General features: G+C 47.5%; 1 protein-coding gene across 2 annotated transcripts in view; it reads left to right on the plus strand.

Annotated features, from left to right (window-relative positions):
• RTF1 (RTF1 homolog, Paf1/RNA polymerase II complex component) overlaps positions 1 to 17,941 on the plus strand; it is a 52,160-nt gene extending 34,219 nt beyond the window's left edge. For both annotated transcript variants that reach the window (XM_040620483.1, XM_040620484.1), the window contains 14 exons: positions 1,032 to 1,146; positions 1,852 to 1,963; positions 8,222 to 8,357; positions 9,085 to 9,262; positions 10,228 to 10,310; positions 11,465 to 11,552; positions 11,645 to 11,752; positions 12,317 to 12,394; positions 12,995 to 13,116; positions 13,303 to 13,360; positions 14,018 to 14,095; positions 14,590 to 14,685; positions 15,426 to 15,537; positions 15,797 to 17,941. In XM_040620483.1, the coding sequence (XP_040476417.1) occupies positions 1,032 to 1,146; positions 1,852 to 1,963; positions 8,222 to 8,357; positions 9,085 to 9,262; positions 10,228 to 10,310; positions 11,465 to 11,552; positions 11,645 to 11,752; positions 12,317 to 12,394; positions 12,995 to 13,116; positions 13,303 to 13,360; positions 14,018 to 14,095; positions 14,590 to 14,685; positions 15,426 to 15,537; positions 15,797 to 15,903 (1,471 nt within the window). In that variant the 3' untranslated portion in view covers positions 15,904 to 17,941. The remainder of the gene's footprint in view (positions 1 to 1,031; positions 1,147 to 1,851; positions 1,964 to 8,221; positions 8,358 to 9,084; positions 9,263 to 10,227; positions 10,311 to 11,464; positions 11,553 to 11,644; positions 11,753 to 12,316; positions 12,395 to 12,994; positions 13,117 to 13,302; positions 13,361 to 14,017; positions 14,096 to 14,589; positions 14,686 to 15,425; positions 15,538 to 15,796) is intronic.
• Positions 17,942 to 24,356: the final 6,415 nt, after the last annotated feature.

Below are 24,356 nucleotides of genomic sequence, written 5' to 3' on the forward strand. Positions count from 1 at the left end.
ATTACGTAAAAAATTGATGGGATTATTTTAAAGTGTTATGAAAAGTTTAATGTTTATTATATTCCTTTATTCCTTCCATAATGTTCCTTAAATTCATGCCCCCCAAAATAATTTTGTTTCATAAGAGCCTGATTTTTATTATAGGGAAGGAGCCTAGATTGCATTTGTTGAGGAGAATAGTTTATTTATTCACAGCATATTTATTCATTATGTTTGCTGGTGTGGAGGTGAGGGGGGGGCATTTTTCCTAATGAAGAAAGATGGAGAGTGATGGGTTTTTTTAAATTTTGTTTTTAAGATTTTATTTTTAAATAAGCTCTACACTCATCGTGGGGCTCGAACTTACAACCTGGAGATCAAGAATCACATGCTCCACCAACTGAGCCAGCCAGGCGCCCCAAGAGTGGTGGTTTTAAGATACAGTCTTTGTCCTGACCACCTTAAAAATGTGACAGTGCGGGCACCTGGGTGGCTCAGTCAGTTGAGCTTCTGACTCTTGGTTTTGACTTAGGTCATGATCTCAGGGTTGGGAAATCGAGCCCATGTCGGGCTCCAAGCTGAGCGCAGAGTCCACTTGGGATTCTCCGTCTCTCTGTCCCTCTCCTCCACTCTCTCTCTCTCTCTGTCTCTCTGAAATAAATAAATCTTAAAAAAAAAAAAAAAAGTGACAGTGGCTCTCTGTGGTTTCATTCTGTTTCTAATGGAACATCATTGCTATTGATCCAGAAGTCAGCTGTTTTCTGCTGTTATGTGAAGGCTGAAGAACAGCTGTGTGCTACCAACAGAGTACAATAGTAGCCTGAATATTTTCTCTCATTATAAGTCTATTCCAACTTAATGCTTTCAAGTACTTCTGGTATACTTATGTTCAATATGTTTAATGTACCTATAAGGTACATTGGAGTTTCTTGCAAGAAACCAAGATGTTTAGCTCCTTCCCCCTCCTTACTTCCTTTATCCTATTTATTAGAAATCAGTTTTTGTAAATACTTCATTTCCATCTAAAAACCAAACAAATATCTTTTAACCAGATTTGAAATCAGGAAAAAACTAAAAACAGCCAAAAAGAAAGAAAAGAAAGAAAAAAAGAAAAAGCAAGAAGAGGAGCAGGAAAAGAAAAAGCTGACACAGATTCAAGAATCTCAGGTAGGAAATTCAGTGGTCCTTGTTATCGAAAAAATAAACCTCAGTTTTGAGTGTGTGTGTGTGTGCGCGCGCACGTGTGTTTATGTAAAAGATGGTTTTATTTTTTAAAAAAATGGTTTTATATGAATCACCCTAGTTCAGTTTGTGCAAAGACATACTGTCTTTATCTTGTAGGTTCGCTAATCTCTGGACATATCATTTCAGCATTAGCTGTGCTGTTTAATTCCTTAGGAATTCTTCACCCAAGTCTGCTTTATAAAAAACAACTCACTGGTATGTGAGCATTCCTTGAGGGAAAGTTGATAAACGTCCTGTCCCAGGTAGCCGGATTAGTTCTGAGGTTTACTCAGGTGTGTGTCATCCTGGACATGGTTATAAATGTAGCTGCAAAAATTAGTCATCTCTACATTCATCACATAAAGCTTGTTAAAAATATCCACAAGTATGAGCCATCTAGGGTGGCCTTCCAGAAAGTGTTTATTCCTCTAAATCTTAGGCTTTCTGTTTATTAGGCAAGACCGGGCCGACTTTATGCTCTACCCTCTTTGCCCACTAGAGGATGCTCTCCTCCCCTAAACAAGTTTCAGTTTCTGCAGCCTATGTAGATTCCCATTGGAAAGCTGAATGATTCGTTGTTAGGTATAGAGAATGTTTTCTTTGCCTGTTAATAAAAAAGAGCCATCCTGCATATTTTTCCCTTCCCAGGTAACATCCCACAACAAGGAACGGCGTTCCAAACGGGATGAGAAACTAGATAAGAAATCTCAAGCCATGGAGGAGCTAAAAGCAGAGCGGGAAAAACGGAAGAACAGAACAGGTCCGTGGGGAAAATGTAATGGCTCCTTTTCTCTGGGATCCTGTAATTGGACGTTCTGGTGCCCGTTTATATTCCCCCCCTTTTTATCAGTTCTTTTTTTTTAAGCTCTTAATTATGGGTAATTCCAGACACATACGGGGAATAGTTTAATGAACCTCCATGAACCCATCATCCAGCCTCAACAATCAACTCATAACCAGTCTTGTTAAATCTGTATTTCCCTCTTTCATTGGGTTATTTTGAAGTAAATCACAGCATCATTGTATTTCAACCATAAATATTTCCGTATGTGTCTTTAAAAGATAAGCACTCTCTTGTTTTAAACGTAACTACAGTATCATTATCACATCTAAAAAACAGTAACAGTGACTTTCTTAATATTATCAAATATCTAGTCAGTGTTCAAATTTCTCTAGTTGTTGTGTAATTAAAATATACTAATTTGGTTGTTCGAATCAGGATCTTAAAAAAAGTCCACACATTGTGATTTGTTAATATGTCCCTGAAATCACTTAACCTGCATAGGTTTTCCTGTTCATCTCTTTTTCCCCCTTGCAGCTTATTTTGAAGAAACTAGGTCATTCGTCCTATAGTTTCTCAGATGCTGGGTACACCCCATTGGAGGCGTTGAATGTGTTGCTCTAGTTTCTTGAATTTCCCGTAATTTGTAGTAAGAGCCAGGGAATTGGACAGATTCAGATTTGTTCTGTTTCGGTTTTTGTGTGGAGGGGAAGGCTAAGTTTTAGGTGGTGGTGTATAGTTCCATCGGGACACACGTAATACCTGTGTCTCACATTCTGTGATGTTGCCAGCTCTGTCACTTAGCTTTTACCACAATACTGTGAAATAAAAGATTGCTCCAAACTCATAAATATGCATTTGCTCTTGCTCATGGATCTGCAGTTCAGCAGAGGGTTGCCTCATACACAAGTGAGCTGGGATTGTCTCCAGGCTGCAGGTTGGGACCAGGTCTGTTGCACGTATCTCCCTCCCTCCCTCCCTCCCTCCCTCAGACCAGTACACCTAGGGCACATTCTTCTCATGGCGATGGTAGAAATGAAATAGGGGCAAGCGGAAGCGCTAGATGAATCTTGAGGCCTAGACTTGACATTGGCAGGTGCAGTGCCAGGTCTGTGCATATTCCATTGGCCAAAGCAAGTCACGTGTCAAGCCCATCATTGATGGGTGGGAGGACTACTGAGTCACATGGCAAAGGGTTTGGGTGCAGAGAAGGGTGAAGAATTGGGTAATAGTAACAGGTTCTATCCCAGCAGCCACTGATAATTATTACGTAGGTCGTTTAATTCATTATGAGTTGCAAAATGGTGATATTCTAATTGGTCATTCTTTCTTCATTTATTATCCGGTCCACTTTTATAAAGAGAAATTTCTCATCAGCTATGTAGTTACCATTAGGTACATTTTGTATATAAAAAGGCAGAATAAATGCTGCATTTTTTACCTTTTATTACTAGTTTTCAAAAGAATGAGATAGTACCTTAGCAGCTTCCAAAGGTGACCACCGAGGTGTGTGTGTGTATGTGTGTGTGTGTGTGTATGTGTGTGTGTGTACATTTTTTTTTAAGATTTTATTCATTTATTTGAGAGAGAGAGCACGCAAGAGAAAGCACGAGTGGGGCGGCGGGGGGCGGGGGGAGCCGACTCCCCACTGAGCCGATAGCCTGGGGCTGGATCCCAGGGTCCTGGGATCGTGACCTGAGCTAAAGGCAGAGGCTTAACTGACTGAGCCACCCCGGTGCCCCTGTTTGCTTATTTTGAATATCCTTGTGAACTCATGGATTTAAAAATCCTTTTGTGTATTTAATCCATTGCAGTTATTATTGACTCTCAAATTGTCCCATCTTCAGTCACTAGCCTGAGTCCTTTTGATGTGAGACCCCAGTAGTCTTCAGTAGCTTTCTTTTTTTTCTGGATTTAGAATCGGCCATTTCTCTAAGGAGTCTTTTCACGAGAAACTGTTATTAAACACCATAGTCCAGACATGAGGACGGCTCATGCTACTGGGTTGGCTATTATGTCTAAGCCTTTCAATACAGAGACCTAGGATTTTTTTTTTTTAAGGATAAATTTTATCCTTATGAGCTCCATATTGATAAGTCCATTTCAGAATCAGCATGCTAAGGTTTTTGTTTTGTTTTGTTTTTTATAACAACATTATTGAGATAAAACAAAGGTAGGGGGATGCTTGGATGGCTCAGTCGGTTAAGTGTCTTCAACTCAGGTCATGATCCCAGGATCCTGGGATCGAATCCAGCATTGGGCTCCTTGCTCAGCGGGGAGCCTGCCACTCCCCCTGCTTGTGCGCGCTCGCGCTCTCTCTCTCTCTCTCTCTCTCTCTCTCACAAATGAATACTTAAAATCTTTAAAAACAAAAGCAAAGGTAGCATACTGTTTATTCCTTTAAAATGTACAAGGCAGTGGCTTTTAGTATATTCACAAAGCTGTGAGATGAAACTCAATAAATTTTAGAATGTTTCATTACTACAAAAAGAAAGCTCATATCCCTTAGCCATCACTGCCCCCCAGACCTATCATCCCCCAGTCTTAGGCAACCTGTAATTGACTTTCTGTCTTTATAGAGTTGCTTGTTCTGGACATTTCATATAATTGGAATCATACAATGTATGGTCTTTTGTGTCTGGCTTTTTTCACTTAGCATAATGTTTCCTAGATTTATTCATGTTGTAACATATATCACTTCATTAATGGATGTACATATTTTGTTTATCCATTCACCTGCCAATGAACATTTGGGTTGTTTCCACTTTTTGACTATTATGGATAATGCTGCTTATGAGCATTTGTGTATAAGTCGTTGGGTAGACATATGTTTTCATTTCTCTTGAGTATTTACTTAGGAGTGAAATTGTTGAAGCATATGGTAGCTCTGTGTTTGGTCTTTTGAGAAACTACCAGACTGGGCATCTGGGGGGCTCAGTTGGTTCAGCAGCTGCCTTCTGCTCAGGTCGTGATCCCAGGGTCCAGCAATCGAGTCTCCCTCTACCCTTCCACCTGCTTGTGGTCTCTCTCTCTCTCAAGTAAATAAATAAAATCTTAAAAAAGAAGAAGCAGCAAAGAAAAGAAACTACCAGACTGTTTTCCGGAGAGGCTTCACCATTTTGCATTCCCACCAATAAAGTTACAAAGGTTCCACTTTTTCCACATCTTTACCAAGACTTGTTAATTGTCTAGCTGCTCATAACCATCTTAGTGGTATGGCGTGGTATCTCGCTGAGGGTTGATTTGCAGTGTCCTGACGATCAGTGGTGTTGAGCACGTGCTTGTTGACCTTTAGAGTATCTTTCTTTGATGAAATGTCTGTTCAGGTCCTTTGACCATTTTTTACTCAAGTTCTTCATTTTCTGTTGTTGATTTGTGAGTCCTTTAAATATTTTGAATATGAATCCCTCATCAGATATGTCATTTGCAAATATTTTCTGTCATTCTGTAGGTTTCTTTTCACTCTTGATAGTATCTTTTCGTTTTATGAAAGTTTTTAATTTTGATGGAGTACAATTTAATTTTTTTCTTCTTTTGTTGCTTGTGCTTTTGGTGTCCTATCCAAGAAATCATTGCCAAATCCCGTGTTGTGAAGCATTTCCCTTATGTTTTCTTCCAAGAGTTTCATAGCTTTAGCTCTTAAATTTATGTCTCTGTTTTTTGGTTTGGTTTGGTTTGGTTTTTAGAGAGGGAGGGTGGGGAGGGGCAGAGGGAGAGAGAGAATCTTACGTGGAGCTCTGTGCGGGGCTTGATCTCACTACCCTGAGATCATGACCTGAGCCAAAATCAAGTGTCAGATGCTTAACAGACTGAGCCACCCAGATGCCCCACATTTAGGTCTTTGATTCGTATATGGTGTAGAGGAAGGATCTAACGTCTTTTTTTTTTTTTTTTTTTCGACTTGGGATGTCCAGTTTTCTCAGCACCACTTTTGAAAAGACTTATTTCCTCCATTAGTGGTCTTGACACCCTTGTCGAAAATCATTTGACCATATATGCGAGGGTTTTTTTCTGGACTTTCTACTTTATTGATCTATGTGTCTATCTTTTGAATGACTGTATTTTAAAGTCAAGTGTTACAGTTCCCATTGTGTGATTGTGCCGTCAGTTGAATATTTCATTTCTCTTGTGCTACATAGAGATGACTTATTGTTATTTTGTTCCATGATTATATGAAGTACAAGGTTCCCGGGGTGCCTGGCTGCCTGAGTTGGTAGAGGATGCAACTGCTGATCTCAGGGTCATGAGTTCAAGCCCCACGTTGGGTTTAGAGCTTACTTAAAAACAAACAAACAAACAAAACACACACACACACGGTTCCCAAGTCAAAGCTGCTAATAAACAAGGTATATTCAAAGAAATTTAGTATCTATACCTTTCTATTTCACCCTTGGCCTCCCTCCGGTAACAGGCAACCATTTAAAAATATTTTTTATATCCTTTTTTTTTTTTTTTATGAAAGGACACAGATTCACCTTCCATTTTAGATTAATGGTAGTTCACCATGCATACTTTCCTCTGCCTTGCTGTTTTCACTTAACCATACATCCTAGAGGTCACTCCTTAGTTTTTATGTCACATAATGGTTGGTAGATGACTTTTTTTTTTAAGTTTTATTTAAGTAATCTCTGTACCCAATGTGGGGTTCGAACTCACGACCGGAGATCAAGAGTCGCGTTCTCCTCCAACTGAGCCAGCCAGGAGCCTCTAAACTACCTGCTTTTGTAAATAGAATTTTATTGGAAAGCAGCGGAGCCCATTTGTTTGATAATTGTAGCTGCTTTTTATCTACACCAGCAAAGTCGAGTAGTTGAAATAGTGACCACATGAAGCACAAACCTAAAATATTTACTGACTGCCCCTCCAAAAAACATTTTCTGACTCAGTATGTAGTGTAATGACTCTTTTTTTTTTTTTTTTTAAATTTTATTTATTTAGGGGCACCTGGGTGGCTCAGTTGGTTAAGCATCTGCCTTCGGCTCAGGTCATAATCCCAGGGTTCTGGGATTGAGCCCCACATTGGGCTCCCTGCTCACGGGGAGTCTGCTTCTCCCTGTCCTCCCACTCATGCTCTATGTCGCTATCTCTCTCTCATATAAATAAAAATCTTTAAAAAAAAAAGATTTTTAAAATGTATTTATTAGAGAGTGTGAGCAGGAAGAAGAGGGAGAGAGGATTTGAAGCAGACTCCGTGCTCAGTGCAGAGCCCGACGTGGGGTTCTGTCCCACAAGTGTGAGATCATAAGCTGAGCAGAAACCAAGTGTCAGACATTGAACCGACTGCAGCAGCCAGGCGCCCCTGGCCCCTTTTTCACAGCTGCATAGTAGTCTGGTCCGGTGGGTGTATAGAGGTGATTCAGCTGCTCCCCTGTGCAGACATTTGGGTTGTTTTCAGTCTTCTGCTCATTCAAATAGTACTTTAAATTGAAAATAAAGGTTTTCTCCAAAACCCTCTGAAGACATCACAAAAATTTTCCCCATCTTTCTTGCCCATCTTAAGGTGTCTTGAGTGTAATAAAGACAACTGTCAGTAAAGTTGGTGACCCTCTCTGCCCACTAAGCAATAAACTTCCAGCCCTTTTTGTCTATGAAAGCTTGACATTTGGTGCCTGGATGGTTTTGTTTGTTTGTTTTTTAAGATTTTACTTATTTATTTGTCAGAGAGAGATAGCACAAGCAGGGTGAGCAGCAGGCAGAGGGAGAAGCAAGCTCCCTGCTGAGCAAGGAGCCCTGTGTGGGACTTGATCCCAGGACTCTGGGATCATGACCTGAGCTGAAGGCAGCAGATGCTTAACCGACTGAGCCATACAGGTGTCCCTGCCTGAATGTTTTTTTGTTTTGTTTTGTTTTTTTGGGTTTTTTTAAAGATTTTATTTATTTATTTGACAGAGAGAGAGACAGCCAGCGAGAGAGGGAACACAAGCAGGGGGAGTGGGAGAGGAAGAAGCAGGCTCCTAGTGCAGGAGCCTGATGTGGGGCTCGATCCCAGAACGCTGGAGTCACGCCCTGAGCCGAAGGCAGACGCTTAACCGCTGTGCCGCCCAGACGCCGCTGCCTGAATGGTTTTAACTCTGGTTTAACTCACTTCTGTGTGTAACCCAAGTGATCACAGTGCAATCCAGAGAGGATGGGCTGTCTGTTGAGTCCCTTCCCATGTCCCAGTTCTTTCTCAAGGATGAAAGATCTTTCAGTTTCTTATTGAGAGAATGTGGATAAACATTTCCTCTCTCCTTTTAGCTGAGCTCCTCGCTAAAAAACAGCCATTGAAAACCAGTGAGGTGTACTCTGATGATGAGGAAGAGGAAGAGGATGACAAGTCCAGTGAAAAGTCCGACCGCTCATCCCGAACGTCGTCATCTGATGAAGAAGAGGAGTAAGCTCTGTATATTTTGGTCTGGTAGTCAGAATAGGTGTGTTCTTTGCGGAGAAACTGAGTGTAGTTTCCAGAGTTCTTGTTTGGATGGTGAACTCTGGTTTGGTTAGTACCGTGAAGTGCAGAGCTGAGTTCCCCAACACATCAGCCCAAACATATGCTCCTGCCTTCAGCTCCTAGCCTGCAGCCCTGGGCCTGGCAGGTAAGAACTGACTTCATGTCCCGCTCAGACTGGCCTGGAGCTTCTGTTACTTTTCCTACTCTGATAGGTTATCTGGAATGACAGCCTCAGTGAAGACCATTCATTCTACCAGTTAGGAACAGGATTCTGTTACCACTCTTGCCTGTGGCTGCATTTATTTCTCCTGTGGTTAATTTCACGTACTTTGGTTAAGTTTTAAGAAGTTGATGGTATTTATGTATCTTGATCTGATTTTTTGTTGTTGTCGTTGTTTTGTTTGTGGGTTTTTTGTTTTGTTGTGTTTTTCCAGAGAAAGCACATGCCGGAGACCGGTCGGGGGATGCGGGGGGGAGGGTGGGAGAGAGAGAACCTTAAGCAGGCTCCACACCCAGGGTGGAGCCCAACACGGGGCTGGATATCACAACCCCTGAGATCATGACCTGAGCCGAAATCAAGAGTCGGACGCTTAACCGACTGAGCCACCCAGGCGCCCCTTGGTCTGTTTTTATGAGGAACACTTTTCCCATTGCCCTTTATTCCTCACAGGAAAGAAGAGATCCCTCCCAAATCACAACCAGTCTCCTTACCCGAGGAATTGAATCGGGTTCGATTATCACGGCATAAGCTAGAGCGTTGGTGTCACATGCCCTTCTTTGCTAAAACGGTCACAGGATGTTTTGTACGGATTGGCATTGGAAACCACAACAGCAAACCAGTTTACCGGGTTGGTGTTTCTTTCCATGGACAATTGTCCATGTTTTAAATATAATGATTCTTGACTGGGAGTAGGAGCTGCTGAACAAGTCTGTCACTTTTCTGCTACCGTTTGACGGGAAAATAGACTCTAATTGAGATGCCTGTAGAATAAGGACAGTCTGAGGTAACCAGAGATCATGCATGACCTGCTGCCAGAACGAGTCTTTGGAGCCCACTGGAGGGGGGTTTGGATTTAGAATAACTCTCTTTATTTTCCTTTCATATAAAAGCGAGAAGAGAGACATTTAGGGAGTATTCATTGGGAGTTACATAATCTGGAAGCTTTGTTCATTTGAAAAATAAATAAATGAAAATTTTCCATGTTACATACTAAGTGACTTCTAAAACAGAATTATATTGAGGTTTAAAAACAAACACAAAAACACAAAAAACCACCCTCCAACCTAATAGAGGTGGTTTTGTGAGTTCTGGCCCTGCGTCTGTGATCTGGGTGGCTGGAACATAGCTGTTTGGTTTTTTTCTTTTTCTTTTTGTTTGTTTTAGCCTGGGTTGTATGGTTTTAATATGTGTTTACCTCCTTCTGTGAGGACCAGCAGCCATGCTGTGTCCCAGAAAGCTTGACAAACAGAAACTGACCTCCATGGTCTTCGTATTTGGTTGATAAAACGGACCTCTGAGGTCCCCAGTACATCCCCTCGGTAAGGTCAAGTTAAGTCGGAGGGGAAGCTTCTAACGGGCCCCACCAGGCCAAGCGCCTCCTCTCCCGGCGCTTGCTCCCGCTGTGTTGGGGGCTCCTGGTGCTTGGCCATCTGGGTTCTGAACCTGAGGAACGTGCCCAGAGCACCTGGCAGCTGTGGGGTCCTCTCAGTGCAGGGTCACTCATCCGCAGTTGGGTGGGTAGAGCCAAAGAGGGAGTGGTGTGGAGAGCTCTGAAAAAGTCTGTTTTTAACTGGTCTCTGTCCTTTCACTTAGGTGGCTGAGATCACGGGTGTTGTGGAAACTGCTAAGGTTTACCAGCTTGGTGGCACCAGGACAAACAAAGGGCTCCAGCTACGGTAGGGGAGGCGCCGCCGTGGCAGCTTCTGCTCCTGCCGCGCTCGGGCACTGGCTGTGTTGGGGCTGTCATTCTCGCCCAATGCGATGTTTCTTGTTAGCGTGAATTTCCGTTGTCCCCACAGGGGACTTGGCCAGAAACTTATTCTGCCTTTGCCTGTAGGGAAAGGGAGGGTATCTCTCTCTCACAGGGGAAATCCGGGACGAGAAGTGGTAGGACACAGAGAAGGAAAAAGGCAGGTTGGGAGCTCGCCCCATCTAGAGCCCTGCAGGCATTTCTCTGGTGACCATGGTCAGGGGGCTTGCTTCTGGTCCTGGCTGTCTCCCTAACTAACCTGATCTTTGACAGGTCGAGCCTCCTCTCAGGACTTGGTTTCCTCTTCAGTAACATGATCCTTACTGAGTGCCTGCCGTGTGCCACTGTTCTGAGCATCAGGATGGCGGCAAAAACAAAGCAAACACAGGCAAATTCGTCCGCTCTTGGAGCCTGAAAATTCTAGAGACCCTACATAAGAAGAAACAGAAGTAGTTTGTCAGGATCACTGCAAATAGCAGCTGGTAGATTCGGCTGTATCCTGGCCTCTGTGGTCTCCGTTCCCTTCTGTCCCCATCATTTTCCTGGTCTGTTTTAAAAGAGCCAGTTGGGATAGGGAGTGACCATGACATGCAGAGAGTGATTGTCCGTAGAAGAATGGCACGGACTCGCTTAACTTTGCCACCGTAGTGGTCAGTCAGAAGGCAGTGTGCTTTCTCTCTAGGGAATGGCGTTTCCTTGTGATTCAGATATCCACATATTTCATATCCTTGGTGCCAGTTGACCGTGACAGATTTTATTGTAAATGGACTTTTGAAGCACTGGCCAAGTCTGTTTTTCCCCAGCGCTAGCTGTGATTCTTTATCCTGGCTGCCCATTAGAACAGCCTGAGACGTATTGTTTGTTTAATATCATTCCTGGTTCCTACTCCCAGAGATTCTGGCTCAGTTGAACTAGAATGGTGCTTTGACAGAATTTTTACAGATCTTCCTAGGTGATTTCTCAAGGGCAGCCAGGATTGAGAACCACAGAGTTAAGTGGTTCACAGTCTGGTTGGGTTGCTTCGCTGCTGCTGCAGGTAACATACCCATTCTTGGAAATGCTGTCTCTTTTTTTATGTAGGCATGGCAACGACCAACGGGTGTTCCGCCTAGAGTTTGTCTCAAACCAAGAATTCACTGAAAGCGAATTCATGAAATGGAAAGAGGCGGTAAGTGGATAGATAGCCCCTAGCTGTTCATGAAAACCCTGAGAAAGTTTCCAGAATCTCTATTAATAACCCGTTGTTGTGTTTTGGTCTAGATGTTCTCTGCTGGCATGCAGTTGCCCACTCTAGATGAAATCAATAAGAAGGAGTTGTCTATTAAAGAAGCTCTTAATTATAAATTCAATGATCAGGACATTGAAGAGGTGAGAAACCTGGCGTCCCAGAGACTGGAGGTTCAGTAAGAACCAGTATTGGAGAAGATCGTGACTTTCTTGACGTTTTTACCTGTGCTAATATTGCACAAGAATGAGAGAATATTGATATTACTACCTTCTTGATAGTTCTTCCAGATTTTCTCTATACATTCTCATTTGAAGTCATAGAGTAAAGAAGTGTATTTAGAGTTCAGGGATCTGTATTCTGCTAGGCTTGGTCCTTCAAGAGTTTCCTTTCTCCAAAACATTTTGGTAAAATTCTTTGATCTCTGTTCTCTTGGACAGTGGCTAGCCTTACAGTACCAGGTCCTTGGGCTGCTGCTGTTTACTGGTGCATGTTCCTTCAGACTGTCCCAGAAGAATCTGCGTGACCCTGGAAGCAGCATAGTATCCCTTGGAATGAACTCGCTCTCTCTCTCTCTGGGGCATGACACTGCTGTAGGAAGAGCAGCCCCCTTTTAACTAGCTGCTTGTCTCCAAAATGGGCTCGTTAGCCTGTCTCCAGAAATAGTTTAGGAATACCTCACTGCTGGTATCTCCTCTCTGGTACAGATTGTAAAAGAGAAAGAAAGGTTCAGAAAAGCTCCACCCAACTATGCTATGAAGAAGACTCAGCTGCTGAAGGAAAAGGTGAGGACTTGCACTTGAACCTCCTTCCTCATCCTGTAAGATGTAGAAATCAGGCTTATTCATCCCCTTGGTTAGTGGTGGTGGGATTGGGTCCAGTGGAAGCAACACGGTGCTTTCCTGGCGCCTGCGCACCATCCCTTGGCCATGTTCCTTTCTGTAAGTGGAAACTGATCGCATTCGTTCCATTCTCCTTACTTCCCAGTCCCTTTTGTTTTGTGTGTAATGAGACCGAAGCCAGGGTCCTCTCAGCACTGGGTCTGAACAAATGGTACTGTCCAGCCCAACTGAGCTGGCTGGCTCTCCATTCTTCACATCAGGACGGGGGTGAGTGTTGTTAGGGTGAGTGAGCCCCACAGGCCTGGGTTCCGAGGTCAGTGCTGCACGTCCCTGCTACCAGGGGCCCAGGGCCAGAGAGGATATGGCAAGATGTTAACTACTATAATAAGAATTACAAACCTTGCATTTGTAAAGTTTGTTTTCAGTGTCCTTTCATATTTCCTGTCATTTGTTCATCATGTGAGCTGTCTCGCCCGTGCTGGAAGGGGACACTTGATACAGGGCCTGTCACAGCCAAGAACTCACACGTCTCTCTGTGTGCAGGCCATGGCTGAGGACCTGGGGGATCAAGACAAGGCCAAACAGATCCAAGACCAGCTGAATGAGCTGGAGGAGCGGGCAGAGGCCCTGGACCGCCAGCGGACCAAGAACATATCTGCTATCAGGTGTGTGACGGAGCCTGTTTGGGTTGGGCTCCTATTTGGTACCCACAGACCTTGCCGCAGTCAGCAGGCGAGCCCATGGCCTTGCACCCCCTGCGCTGCGCTGGCTCCGTGTGGCTCTGGGATCAGGGCTGAGTGGTTCCCTCCCCCCTTCCACAGCCCACTGACGCACCTCTTACTCCCCCACAGTTACATCAACCAGCGGAACCGGGAGTGGAACATCGTGGAGTCTGAGAAGGCCCTTGTGGTGAGTAAGACAACTTTTATTTGGATCACTGAAAACAATTTTAATTAATAAAATGATACAAAATCTTCCATATTTCTTGCTCCTGTTTATTTATTTTTTATTTTTTTTAAAGATTTTATTTATTTATTCGACAGAGATAGAGACAGCCAGCGAGAGAGGGAACACAAGCAGGGGGAGTGGGAGAGGAAGAAGCAGGCTCCTAGCGGAGGAGCCTGATGTGGGGCTCGATCCCATAACGCCGGGATCACGCCCTGAGCCGAAGGCAGACGCTTAACCGCTGTGCCACCCAGGCGCCCCATCCTGTTTATTTTTTTAATTACTGACGTAGCACGTACACTTCACATACACATGCTCTGGGTGCACACGGAGACCCATCGGAGTTATTGAGTGATAATGAAAAGCAGCAGTCTCCTGCCCGCCTTGCCCTCCCTGTCCCGTAGCTGCTTCTCCACAGGTATTCACCTTTACTGACTTGCACTTTCGTTCTTTCGGTTGCCGCCCCCATATCTGCTCTGGTGTTCTTGAAGGGAAGAGGATGAGCGACCACTTTTGATTTGCTTTAGCCCTTGCAAAGATGGTGGTTTATACGTAAGCTTAGGATAAACGAAGGGGAGGGAAAAGGAGACACAGTTCTGTAATGCGTGCTCTCTGTTTCAGGCTGAAAGTCACAACATGAAAAACCAACAGATGGATCCCTTTACCAGGCGGCAGTGCAAACCAACCATCGTTTCTAACGTGAGTGCCGAAAGAGGACGTTTTTAGTCAGGACCTAGATTCTAGGACATAAAATCAATTCCATTAGGAGATTAATAAGGAAGTTAAAAATAATGTTGTCTTAGTGGGATTTGCTTGCCTCAAACTCTTGGGTCTGGCTACCTCTTTTTCTTTTTTTTTTTCTTTTTTTTAAATCTTGCTGTAGGATACACAGGTAGTGAAAACCTGGCACGGATTTGTAGACGCCTCCGGACTCACCCCTCCTGCGTCAGGGTGGGTTTACCCATGCAGCAGACATTAGGAGTGTGGAGGCTGGGCCACCTAGGGCCAGGCCAGCCTGGGCTGGGCTTCAAAGCTTTAATTGCTTCTCTTTGCTGCCTTGAGGAAAACCCCACCGAGCTGCTGACGGGTGCACTGTGGTGCTTGTGATGTTAGCGGTGGTCGATGGGAAAGAATCTGGCATAGCAGTGTGTGAGTGTTAAATAATCTCTAAAATAACTAAATTTCTCTCTCAGTCCAGAGACCCAGCTGTTCAAGCTGCCATCTTGGCCCAGCTGAATGCAAAATACGGTTCTGGAGTGTTACCAGATGCTCCGAAGGAAATGAGCAAGGCAAGTGCGGTGCCGCCTGTGGCTGCAGAGCAGGGCTGCCGGCCTGGACGCTCGGCCTGGGTTAGGCCTGACCGCCCCCCGGAGGAGCAGAGCTTCCCACTGGCAGCCCTTTCCCCATCCTGATGCTTTACAAATAAAATAAGCAGCTGCTGAGCTCTCAGAACCTACCTGCTCAACCCAACACCACTACTTAGCTAAGGCCTTGAGTACAGCTTTAGGCGACTGACAGCTAGCCCTCTGATCCACATTTTCTCACGTGTAAAACGGGGATAATACTCGCTATCCTGCTGCCTCACCGGATAATTGGGGGACGCTGATGACACACAAGGATCAGGTGGTTACAAAGGTGAACGCTCTTTGAAAACTAAAATGTTCAACAGAGAAACTGTCCATTTAGAAGCAGTTTTTTGCGTAAGTTAGGGCTCTTCCTGTGGAGCCCAGACTGTCCCAGGAATTTCTGAAATCGTGGGTCAGAAGGTAGCTTATTGTCTTAAGCCCCTTGTCCCCCACACCACAGACATGAGCCTTCCCTTTCCTCTTTTAGGCCTCAGAAAAGATACCTTCTTATGGCCTCTGCTATCCTCCCTCTGAGAGAAGGAATCAGGAAAGGGCTTTAGCAGAAAGAGCTGATGAGTTTGAGCCAAAGCTTTTTTTTTTTTTTTTAACCATTAGTGGCTGCTGCTGCTTCAAGTCCACTTGCATTTATACTTTTATAATGAGTTTTTCTCTTCACATTGCAGGGCCAGGGAAAGGATAAAGATTTGAATTCTAAGTCAGCCAGCGACCTCTCAGAAGATTTGTTCAAAGTACATGATTTCGACGTGAAGATTGATTTACAAGTTCCCAGCTCGGGTAGGTGAGGGTGGGGAACGCAGTGATGGCCGAGGACCAGGTGGCAGTAAGGCTGGACTTGGCCGGCAGAGGGGCCTGATTTTCGGGAAGAAGTGCGGGCGTCCGCTCGTCCGTCTTTAGAGAGGCCAGAGGAAGCGGGGCTGCCGGTGCGTGGGAGAGGGAGCAGGGACAGGCAGGCAGGCCACCGGAAGGAGTGCCGCGTAAGACTGAAAGGACTTGGTAGGCTCCTCAGATGCCAGTTTGCTCTTCTCTCCCACAGAGTCAAAGGCTTTGGCCATCACCTCCAAGGCTCCACCAGCCAAAGATGGGGCTCCAAGGAGATCGCTAAACTTGGAAGACTACAAAAAACGACGAGGGCTTATTTGAGCGCGCCCAGCCTGCTGCTTCTGACCCTGCATGCCCCATCACAGTGTCCTCCTTTCCTCTTTTCCTTTGATTTGCCCTCTTTGGGCTGGAGCAGCAGAACTGGGAAGAGACTCTAAACTGCCAGTCATCTGTAATATAAACCATTTGCTGTATAGACCTCCCTTGTCTGCACCATCTCCACCCCGCCCAGGCCTCTCACCCAGTGCAGGCCTGGGCTCTCTCGGGCTTTATCCATGTCTTTAGATTTGTGTTTGCCTTTCTTTTTGTTTTGTTTTTTTGTTTTTGTTTTGAAACCAGCACAGTTCATTGGCCACTCTGCACACATTCAGTATTAGCGTGGAGCTGGGATTCTTGCTGGAGCCCCTGGTGGCGACAGCAGCAGCACTAGGCAGTCTCCCCCGTGGGCTGCCTCGGACCCAACCATTGACCATTTGGCACCGGACCCTTGTGGAGGGAGTGGGGACTGGGCACCTGCAGTCCTCCTTCCTCTCTCCTCATCTTTCTCTTCTTCCCATCTCTGCAGAAGAGAGGTTTTCAAGTCCAATTTAGTTTCCAAAAAGTGTACATTGGGGGGGGGCGCTATTTGAGAGAGAGAGAGAGTGTGTGTGTGTGTGTGTGTGTGTGTGTGTCTGTAAGTGTGGATTTTTTATCATTTTTTAAATGCAGTACTCTTTGTATCAGTCTGTCATGGGTCTGTAGCTGTTTCAGATTTTTTCAGCTGTACTCGAGCATCTGAAACTGCAAGAAAGAAACTCATTAAATGTGATTCTTCTTACTAAACAGGCCTGACTGCTGTAGCTGTGTAACATCCCCTCCCCCACATCCCTTTCCCCCTCCCTTCCCACCTCAGAGAAAGCACCCCCGTGTCGTCCCTGCCCCGTAGGCTGTGTCCCAGCAGGCGGGAGGGAAGCCCCCGGCCAGGTACCGGACAGGGCAGTGCAGGTGTCTTGCTCACCCCTGGGTACGGCCCACAGCTTCTTGGCTGAACACAGACTGTGTCTTTTCCCCACCCCATGTACTTGTCTCTTCCTAGTGATTCTGTTTTGCTGTTTCAGAAAGAGTAATATTTTGTTTTGTTTTTCTAAGAGAAAGTATTCAACGTGAATGTGGAGAGAGCGAACACAAAAAGACTTAGGTTGCAAATGTTACAAGCATGTGCAGTTTTGTGCGTGTGTATACATATATATATGGTAAGCATATATATTGTTGGGCCGCTAGGGTGAAGCCAGCAAAGAAGTGTGTATGTCTTTATGAAATGTTTGAAAAGAGATAAGCTGACTGCTTGATAATCATTCTCAGGTGTAAAGCTCCAAGTGTAAATAAAAGTGGCATTTAACAAATCTTTTCAGAACAAAGTACAGCTGACTATATATACCAAGAACTAAGCTAAAGAAACAGCTGAGAGCTGCCGAGTCCCACGAGAGGGAGAGGAACTTAGAGGCGCTGCTTTGTACTTCTGCACCCTACTTTTCTGTAAGGAAGCGGGATGGTGGGAAATCACAGACTTGAGTCGTATTTAAACAGAAAAATGAACTTGGTGACTCTTCTGGGTTTAGTAGAGCCTCGGTGTTGCTTTAACTTAGTTTACACTTTTTTATTTTAAAAAGAAGCAGCAATGGATGGTTTTTTAAAAGTATTGTGACTGTAAAATTGGTGAACTGTGACTGTGACATAGCCCTGTGGTAGCTGTGCCGCAGTTCGGTTGGGCAAAAGGTGGCAATGGACTCATTAAAATCATATATACTTGAACAGTCCATTGACCGAAACCCTTTAGAGACTGTTGCGTAAATATGGAATCACAGACTGCGAACCGTTGCCCGGACTCCAGCAGAGTCCTGGAGGCTGCTGGGACCTCTCGTATCATGACAAACCTGGACTGTTTTTTCTTTCTGGTTTTCAAAGACATGAAATCATAGAACCCGTACAATTTGCTGGAGTCATTCTGACCCACCCTGTAGATCTGTATTTACTATCATTTGGATTTGGAGACGTGTCGGTTACATTATGGCTGTGTAATAAAATTTTTATTAAAACTGCATCACACTGTAGCCACTTTGCCACTACCTCCCCACACGCAGCTGCTGAAACTTTCTTCTGAGACGCCGCCACCCAGCAAGGAGAAAGGCCAACCAGCACGTCACCTGAGTCGTCTCCTTGGTGATTGGAGTCAGGAACCGAGAACTTGTCTCCAGTCTCCACTGAGGCAGGGCCTCTGAACTGAGATCTTAACCAGGCGAAAGATGTTGGTTGGGTCTCCCCCACCCCAGCTGGGTTTCTTGGCAGTTCACTGTCTTTCTTAGGCTGGGGAGTTCCTGCCATGGCTCCCTGCTCCACACACACACACACACACACCACCACCACCCCCCGCCATGTGGTTTCAGTGTTGAAGGGTGCGGCACCTAAGGCTGCTTTATACATTTTTCACTTCCTTCCAAGAAGCAAAAAGGCCAATGTCCATAAGCCTAGCTCATGATGTATGGGTCTGTTTGTCTGTCTTGCTTCTGACAGGTGCAGGGAAAGTCTACTGCTTACAACTTCCCTTCAAAAAAAATGCTTTTGTTTTCTTTGTTTCTGTGGAGTCCTGACCTGTCACTCAAACTGTACAGATATTTGTAAATAAACTTTCCACCCTGTTTTAACAAGGGGATCAGATGTAGTCCAAGGATTGCATCCTGAGCGATGACTCGAAGTCATGTTTTGAACGTCCAAGAGAGCCTCTATTTGGCTTGGTTTCCCTCCTTCCCCTTCTCTTAGCCTGACACCCCACAAAGTGAAAGTGGCTGTTTTCAACTCTTCAGCAGCCTGGTTCCCCAGAAGCTTCTCTGGAAGCTGGCTAGAGCCAGGGAGCCCTCCAGTTGGCCTGGTCTACTTCCTACCTTGGAAGATACCAACCGGCTTGAACAGAATCTGGTAGGACCCTGATAAAACTGCCTAGCCCCGGTGAGAGGCTGCTGCTTCCAGCTTTCAGTGGACTGGGCGCAGTTCCTTTGCTATCCTGTTTCCGGTTTATCAGGAGTGGGAAGGGGGAGCCTAGGGACTGGAGGTTATGGAGGAAATACTAGTATCCTTTCCTCCATCTCCGGAGCTTGGGAGATCTGCAAGGTTCCACACCCTAACTTGCTAAGGATGGGTGTCCAACCTTTCTGACTGTGTTTTAGGAAACAGCATCCTGGATCACCTGCTCCCCTTTAGAGATGGGAAGGTGGGAGGTGACAACAATGGTAGGCGCCCAGTCCAAGCCTGCGTCTGGTGTTGGGAGAGGTGGGTTCCTGGGGCTCACCCCGCAACTGTACTCGAGAGGTCTTTCCCATCTCCTTAACACTCCCACTACCTGACTGCTGGGAACAGTTTCCCTCGGCCCTAGAGAGCAGGGATTCTGAGCAGAGAACAGCCTTACCCGTGCATGTCCCAGGATCCAGTGCCCTGGGGGAGCCATACCTGGGGGCAGAAAGCTGACTGCCACAGGCAGAGGGGAGACAGGTCAACTTGACCTTGGGGCCTTGGTGTGGGGGGCTTTCCTTGGGTAATCCTGGGTGCCAGTGTCCAGCAATTCTTGGGAGCCAGGAGACCATCAACCCCTAGCGCGGAGTTTTTGCGTGACTTCACTGACCACTGGGGCCCTCCGAGTTCCCTTGAGGAGGAAAGTGTTAGGCTGGAGGGAGCGGCAGCACCTTCAGAGGGCCGAAGGGCACCGTGTCTTCTCTGAAAGGTTCCCCAGGCCAGCCCCAGTCCTGGCTGAGCAGAACCTGGAGGTGGAGTTCTTGGCCCTGTGTAGGGGCTTAGCTACTGCAGCATAGGCACATCTAGGGATTCCAGATGGTGCTCTGGGCCCAGGGGAGAGCCAAGGGTCACACGGCACTGCAGGCTCAGTGCAGGGTTCACATCCCAGTTCTGCCGCTTACTAGCTAGGGCTGAGCCAGTGAACTCACAGCCACAAATTTCCCATCTTTAACATAAGATCTGTCAGGATCGTGTTAAAGATTAAGTGTACCTTTCCCCAGAAGCGGCTCAATAAATGCTGTTGTTGGAGCAGAGGCTGCTGGGCTTGGGAGGAGAGACTTCGGGGACAGAGCGGCAGGAGGTTGGGGATGGAGTGGGCAGCGGGCGGAGGGAGGAGGTGTAGGCGGCAGGAGACCAGCCAGAGTGGGGCAGCCGGGCTGCCAGAAGCTGGAGCACTCGGCTCAGAAGCTCCTGGCAACTCCCACCTCTGGGGCCAAGAAGTTCTGCTCCCAGGTTGAGATTCTGAAGGGTGGGCACCGGGGCTCGCCTGGGGACAGTCCAGAAGTGCTGCTTTTTGGCCTTCACTCTGCAGACTGGCCAATCTGAAAGTGGCTGGGAAGCCCCCCCCCCCCGACCTCACCACCAACTCAGTAGGCTCCGAAAGATTGTGAGGCTTCACCTACCCACCATCACCAAAAGTCATTTTAAAAAAAAGTACCAAACCGGAAAATACGCATAAAGAAGACTAACAAAACGTTCTGGTCCTTCCCACAGTGACTTCTTTAAAATAGCAAATTTCTTATGGGGCACCTTGGGTGGTTCAGTCAGTTAAGCCACTGACTCTTGATTTCAGGGTCGTGAGTTCTAGCCCCATGGAGCCTACTTTAAAAAGATTTTATTTTATTATTTTTTTCTTTTTTAGCTGTCAGTGACCCTGCTTTGCAAAGCGCGCAGAGACGGCATTTGCTCAGCCTACATTTACCTCTCACCAGGAATGCACTGGTCTGTCTCCATCCATGTCGCCCCCCACCCCCAGAACTCCTCCTCACCCTTCAGCGCTCAGCCCGAAGGTTGCCTCCTCCGGAAGCCTTCCTTGATCTCCCCTCCCACTCGGGTTTGGGAGCATCTTCTGCTGGCTCTCCCCAGCGCGGCACTCGGTACGCTGTACTGTTACTATTTACGAGTCTCCACGCTCAGCCTGGAAGCTACTTGTGTCCGCCGCGTACCCCAGCACCCAGCGCCACCTGGCACTTCGTTAACGCCCAATGTGGTGGAGGGAAGGGGATGGAAGGGGGGCAAGCGGATGTCCAGCGGAACCGCTGCGTTCGGGGGCATTCGATTCCACCTGTCCCTCCCATCCTGTCCCCAGACCGCAGCGCCCGCGGGTCTGAGACCCAGGCTGCCCATCCCTTGGGTTCGACCCAAGACAGCGAGAAACGCGGCGGCGGCAGATGGAAGCGGCCGGCTCACCTGGGGCCGGTGCGCCCGGGGCCCCGACGAGCCAGCAGCCTCGGCCTCTGCTCGCCCACTCGGGGCCCCGCCGCCTGCACGTGCGCGCGCTCCTCCAGGCGTGGACCCCAGCGGGATGCGCGTCCCGGTGACTTCCCGGACTTGGGAGCGGGGCCCCAGCTTTCAAGCCCCGCGGCCGGCGCGGAGGCGGAGGCGGAGCCGGCGCTCCCTCGCGGGACCTGGGGCCTGTGCGCAGCTTCCCCGGGGCCTCCTCTTTTCGCCCGGCAACCGCAGGCTCCGTGGACTCGGTCGCCAGGCACCCGGGGTGGAAGTCAGACCGGCAGAGATATCACCAATGGAATTCGGGGAGGCACCCACACCATCGGGTACAAGATTCCGGGAGGTGCCCTGGTGGGGACATGGGGGACGGAGGCCGACAGGCGCCCCGGGCGTTCTCAGAGCAGTCAGTCCCTTGGACCGGCAGCTGCATCCTTGACCTCAGATGCTCTCGGTCCCCTCTGCCTCCACTGGCCACTGGGAGAGATCCTGTGGGTTCTGAGTTCTGGAGAGAGGAGGAGGGAGAACCACAGGAACACAGGCTCCTGGGAGGGATGGGAAGCCTTGTTTCCGAAGTGTGTCAGGAGAGAAAATGTTCTTATTGCGCATACACAGGCGTGCTGGCACATTCTGTTTGTTTTAAACTGGAGTGATTCAGCGGGTGAAGGGTCAGCAAACGCTGTTGGCTCCCTAGCCCTGGGAAACTACCCTACCTCACAAACCCAGAATATTCCCACCAGGTCTATCGCTAAAGGGGTGAGAGATTGCACGGGGAGGAAGAGAAACCCAGAGGTGAGGAAAAGGGTCTGGGGATGTTAGGTGAAAACAGCCTTTCACTCCTCTACCCAGGAGGAAGGAGCCCTCCAATTCTTCCCCCGCCCCTCGAGTTGCCATTGGCCCTGGCTCTGGCCAGCCCTCCAGCGCCCTCTCTAGTATGCTGGAGGCAGAGAAGGGCATCAGACTGAGGGGGCTGGGGACCGGTGGGATGCCCTAGCAGCGGAAGGGGCAAGGTCTCACTGACAGTCTCTTCGAAACAGAGCCATTTAGCATCCTGGGGCCTGTTTTTGGTTTCCTTTCTCCAGAAGACAATGTAAAGTGCTACCCCGCCACTCCAAGTAAGGAAGGGAGGGCATTATAGGAGCTACTCATTCCTGTGTCCTTTTGACTAGCACAATGCCTGGTTTGAGGAAGCCGCTCAGGGGGAGTTTGCTCTGTGAATGAATGAATGAATCACAGGTATTGTCACAAAACACTGGAATCTTGGGGGTCAGAAAGTCCCGTGGGAGATATCAACTCCCACAGAGCATGTCTTGTTGTTGACCAGTTGAGATCCTGTACCACTTGGTCCAGAGGAAGATATGCCACCACCCGGGCAACCCCCCCCCAAACACACAGATACACACACACACACACACACACACCATAGAGGCTCTGCTCCCTCTGGAGAAGCTTTCAAGTTCCCTCAAAGTAAAGGCTCTGCTCCATCCTTTTTCCCTCCCTGCCTGTGGGTCTCAGGAAGAAGAGACTGGCACTCTGCCTGGCTGGGGATGGTGAGCAGTGACTTTAACTCCTGCCGTTGGGGCCATTGGTACTGCCCTGGGAGTGGAGGGAACAGGGGCAGAGCTAAATGGGCCAGGCTGGGGAATGAAACCAGCCCCTCAGAAAACCCTCACCTCACACACCCCATTTTCCAGGCTTCCCCCTTTCCCAGCTTTTGTGCCCAGTGTTGTTACCCCCTAGGAGAAATGTAGCTCCCAGGCCTGATAAATCCTGAAGGCCATGGAGAGGGGTGAAAACTCAGACACTCCAGGGAGCAGGCCTCTGGGGTACGGGAGGATCCCTGAACTGAGATGCACAAGAAGAAAGATCGGTTTTCTCCCCAGACACATAGCTGGCCTTGTGGATAAGGCAGAAGGATGGACACACATGGCCTATCTCAGATCAGCCACCTCATGACCATCAAAACCCTGAAACATTCCTCTCTGCACCCCCCCCCATTTCCTCATTCTCCCATCTACACAGTGGTCTGATTTTCTCCACAGAGGCGTACACATAGCCATCTACTCATAGCCTTACAGACTGTGGAAACTGGCTCACAAACAACAGGATTCCAGGACTTGAAAGGTCACTCCTGGCTCAACCAAGAGGACATGAGAGCCTCCTGACCTTGTCCCCCAATATGTGCCCCTTACGCCTTCTGCCTGTGGTAGGTGGAGGCAGACTCTACATTCATTGGACAAGGAACGAGACACTGAACTACAAGACTCTAATAAAAGAAAGTATGCATGGCACAGGAGGAGAACTCAGGGACCTAGCCGAGGCGCTCTCTGGCTTTTCCACCAGCTAGCTCTGCGGCCCTGTGCAAAGACCTTAACCTCCTGGGCTTGAGCCGTCTAACTCCTTTGTTACTTCTCCTGTATTTTGAGGAGAATGGGATGCATCTAAAGGTCTTTCCGCTCTAAAAGTCTATGAAATGAGCTCTCAATACCCACTCCCAGGTTTGCCCTTACCTTTCCACTGAGGGACACCTGGGTGGGATGGCAAAGAGCTCTTCTTTGGTTGCTGGCCTTAGGACAAGTGCCTGGTACAAGAAGAAAAGGAATTGCCCCTCAGTTTTCTCTTGGCAGCCAGGACAGAGACCCCCTGCCTTGCTTGTGCCTCCCGCGTTGTCCGGACATTGACTGGCACACAAACTTTGACAGGTGCACAACACGTGTTCTCTCCTCTCATTTCCCCTCCCACATTTCCAGTTCTGGAAGATCCTCACTGGCTCTCCCCACCCTGGGTTGGCCCCCAGCCCTCCCCTGCCCTGAGGGCAGTCCCAGTCCTACCAAAGACCAGGGTAGCCCCCAAAGAGGGAGGGAGGGAGGTGAGTGCAGGAGACATGTGTGCTTCTGGGCCGCCAAGCTCTAGAGAACACCCTTCACACACACACCCAGGCTCTCAAGACCCCTGTGCCCCAGAGGAGGTCACCATGTGATTTCCCAACCTCTCCCCAGAGGACTAGAATACTCCAACTCCTGTATTTCCTTCTTTCACTCCCGCATTCCCTCCTTCCCCTCCACTCATCCTCCCACACTCTGACTTTCTTCAGCAATTCCCCCAGGATCTTCTCCTTTCTGCTCTGCTGAAGCTTCCTATTCTCTCTCTGAACCCTCCTTTTCTCTCCCCCGGGGCCATCCTTGAATCCGGCTGGGGGAGACAAGGGCAGGAAAGTTTCTCCTTTT

This window comes from Ursus maritimus, unplaced genomic scaffold (genome assembly GCF_017311325.1).
Source record: "Ursus maritimus isolate PB19 unplaced genomic scaffold, ASM1731132v1 scaffold_35, whole genome shotgun sequence".
In the NCBI taxonomy this organism is placed as follows: domain Eukaryota; kingdom Metazoa; phylum Chordata; class Mammalia; order Carnivora; family Ursidae; genus Ursus; species Ursus maritimus.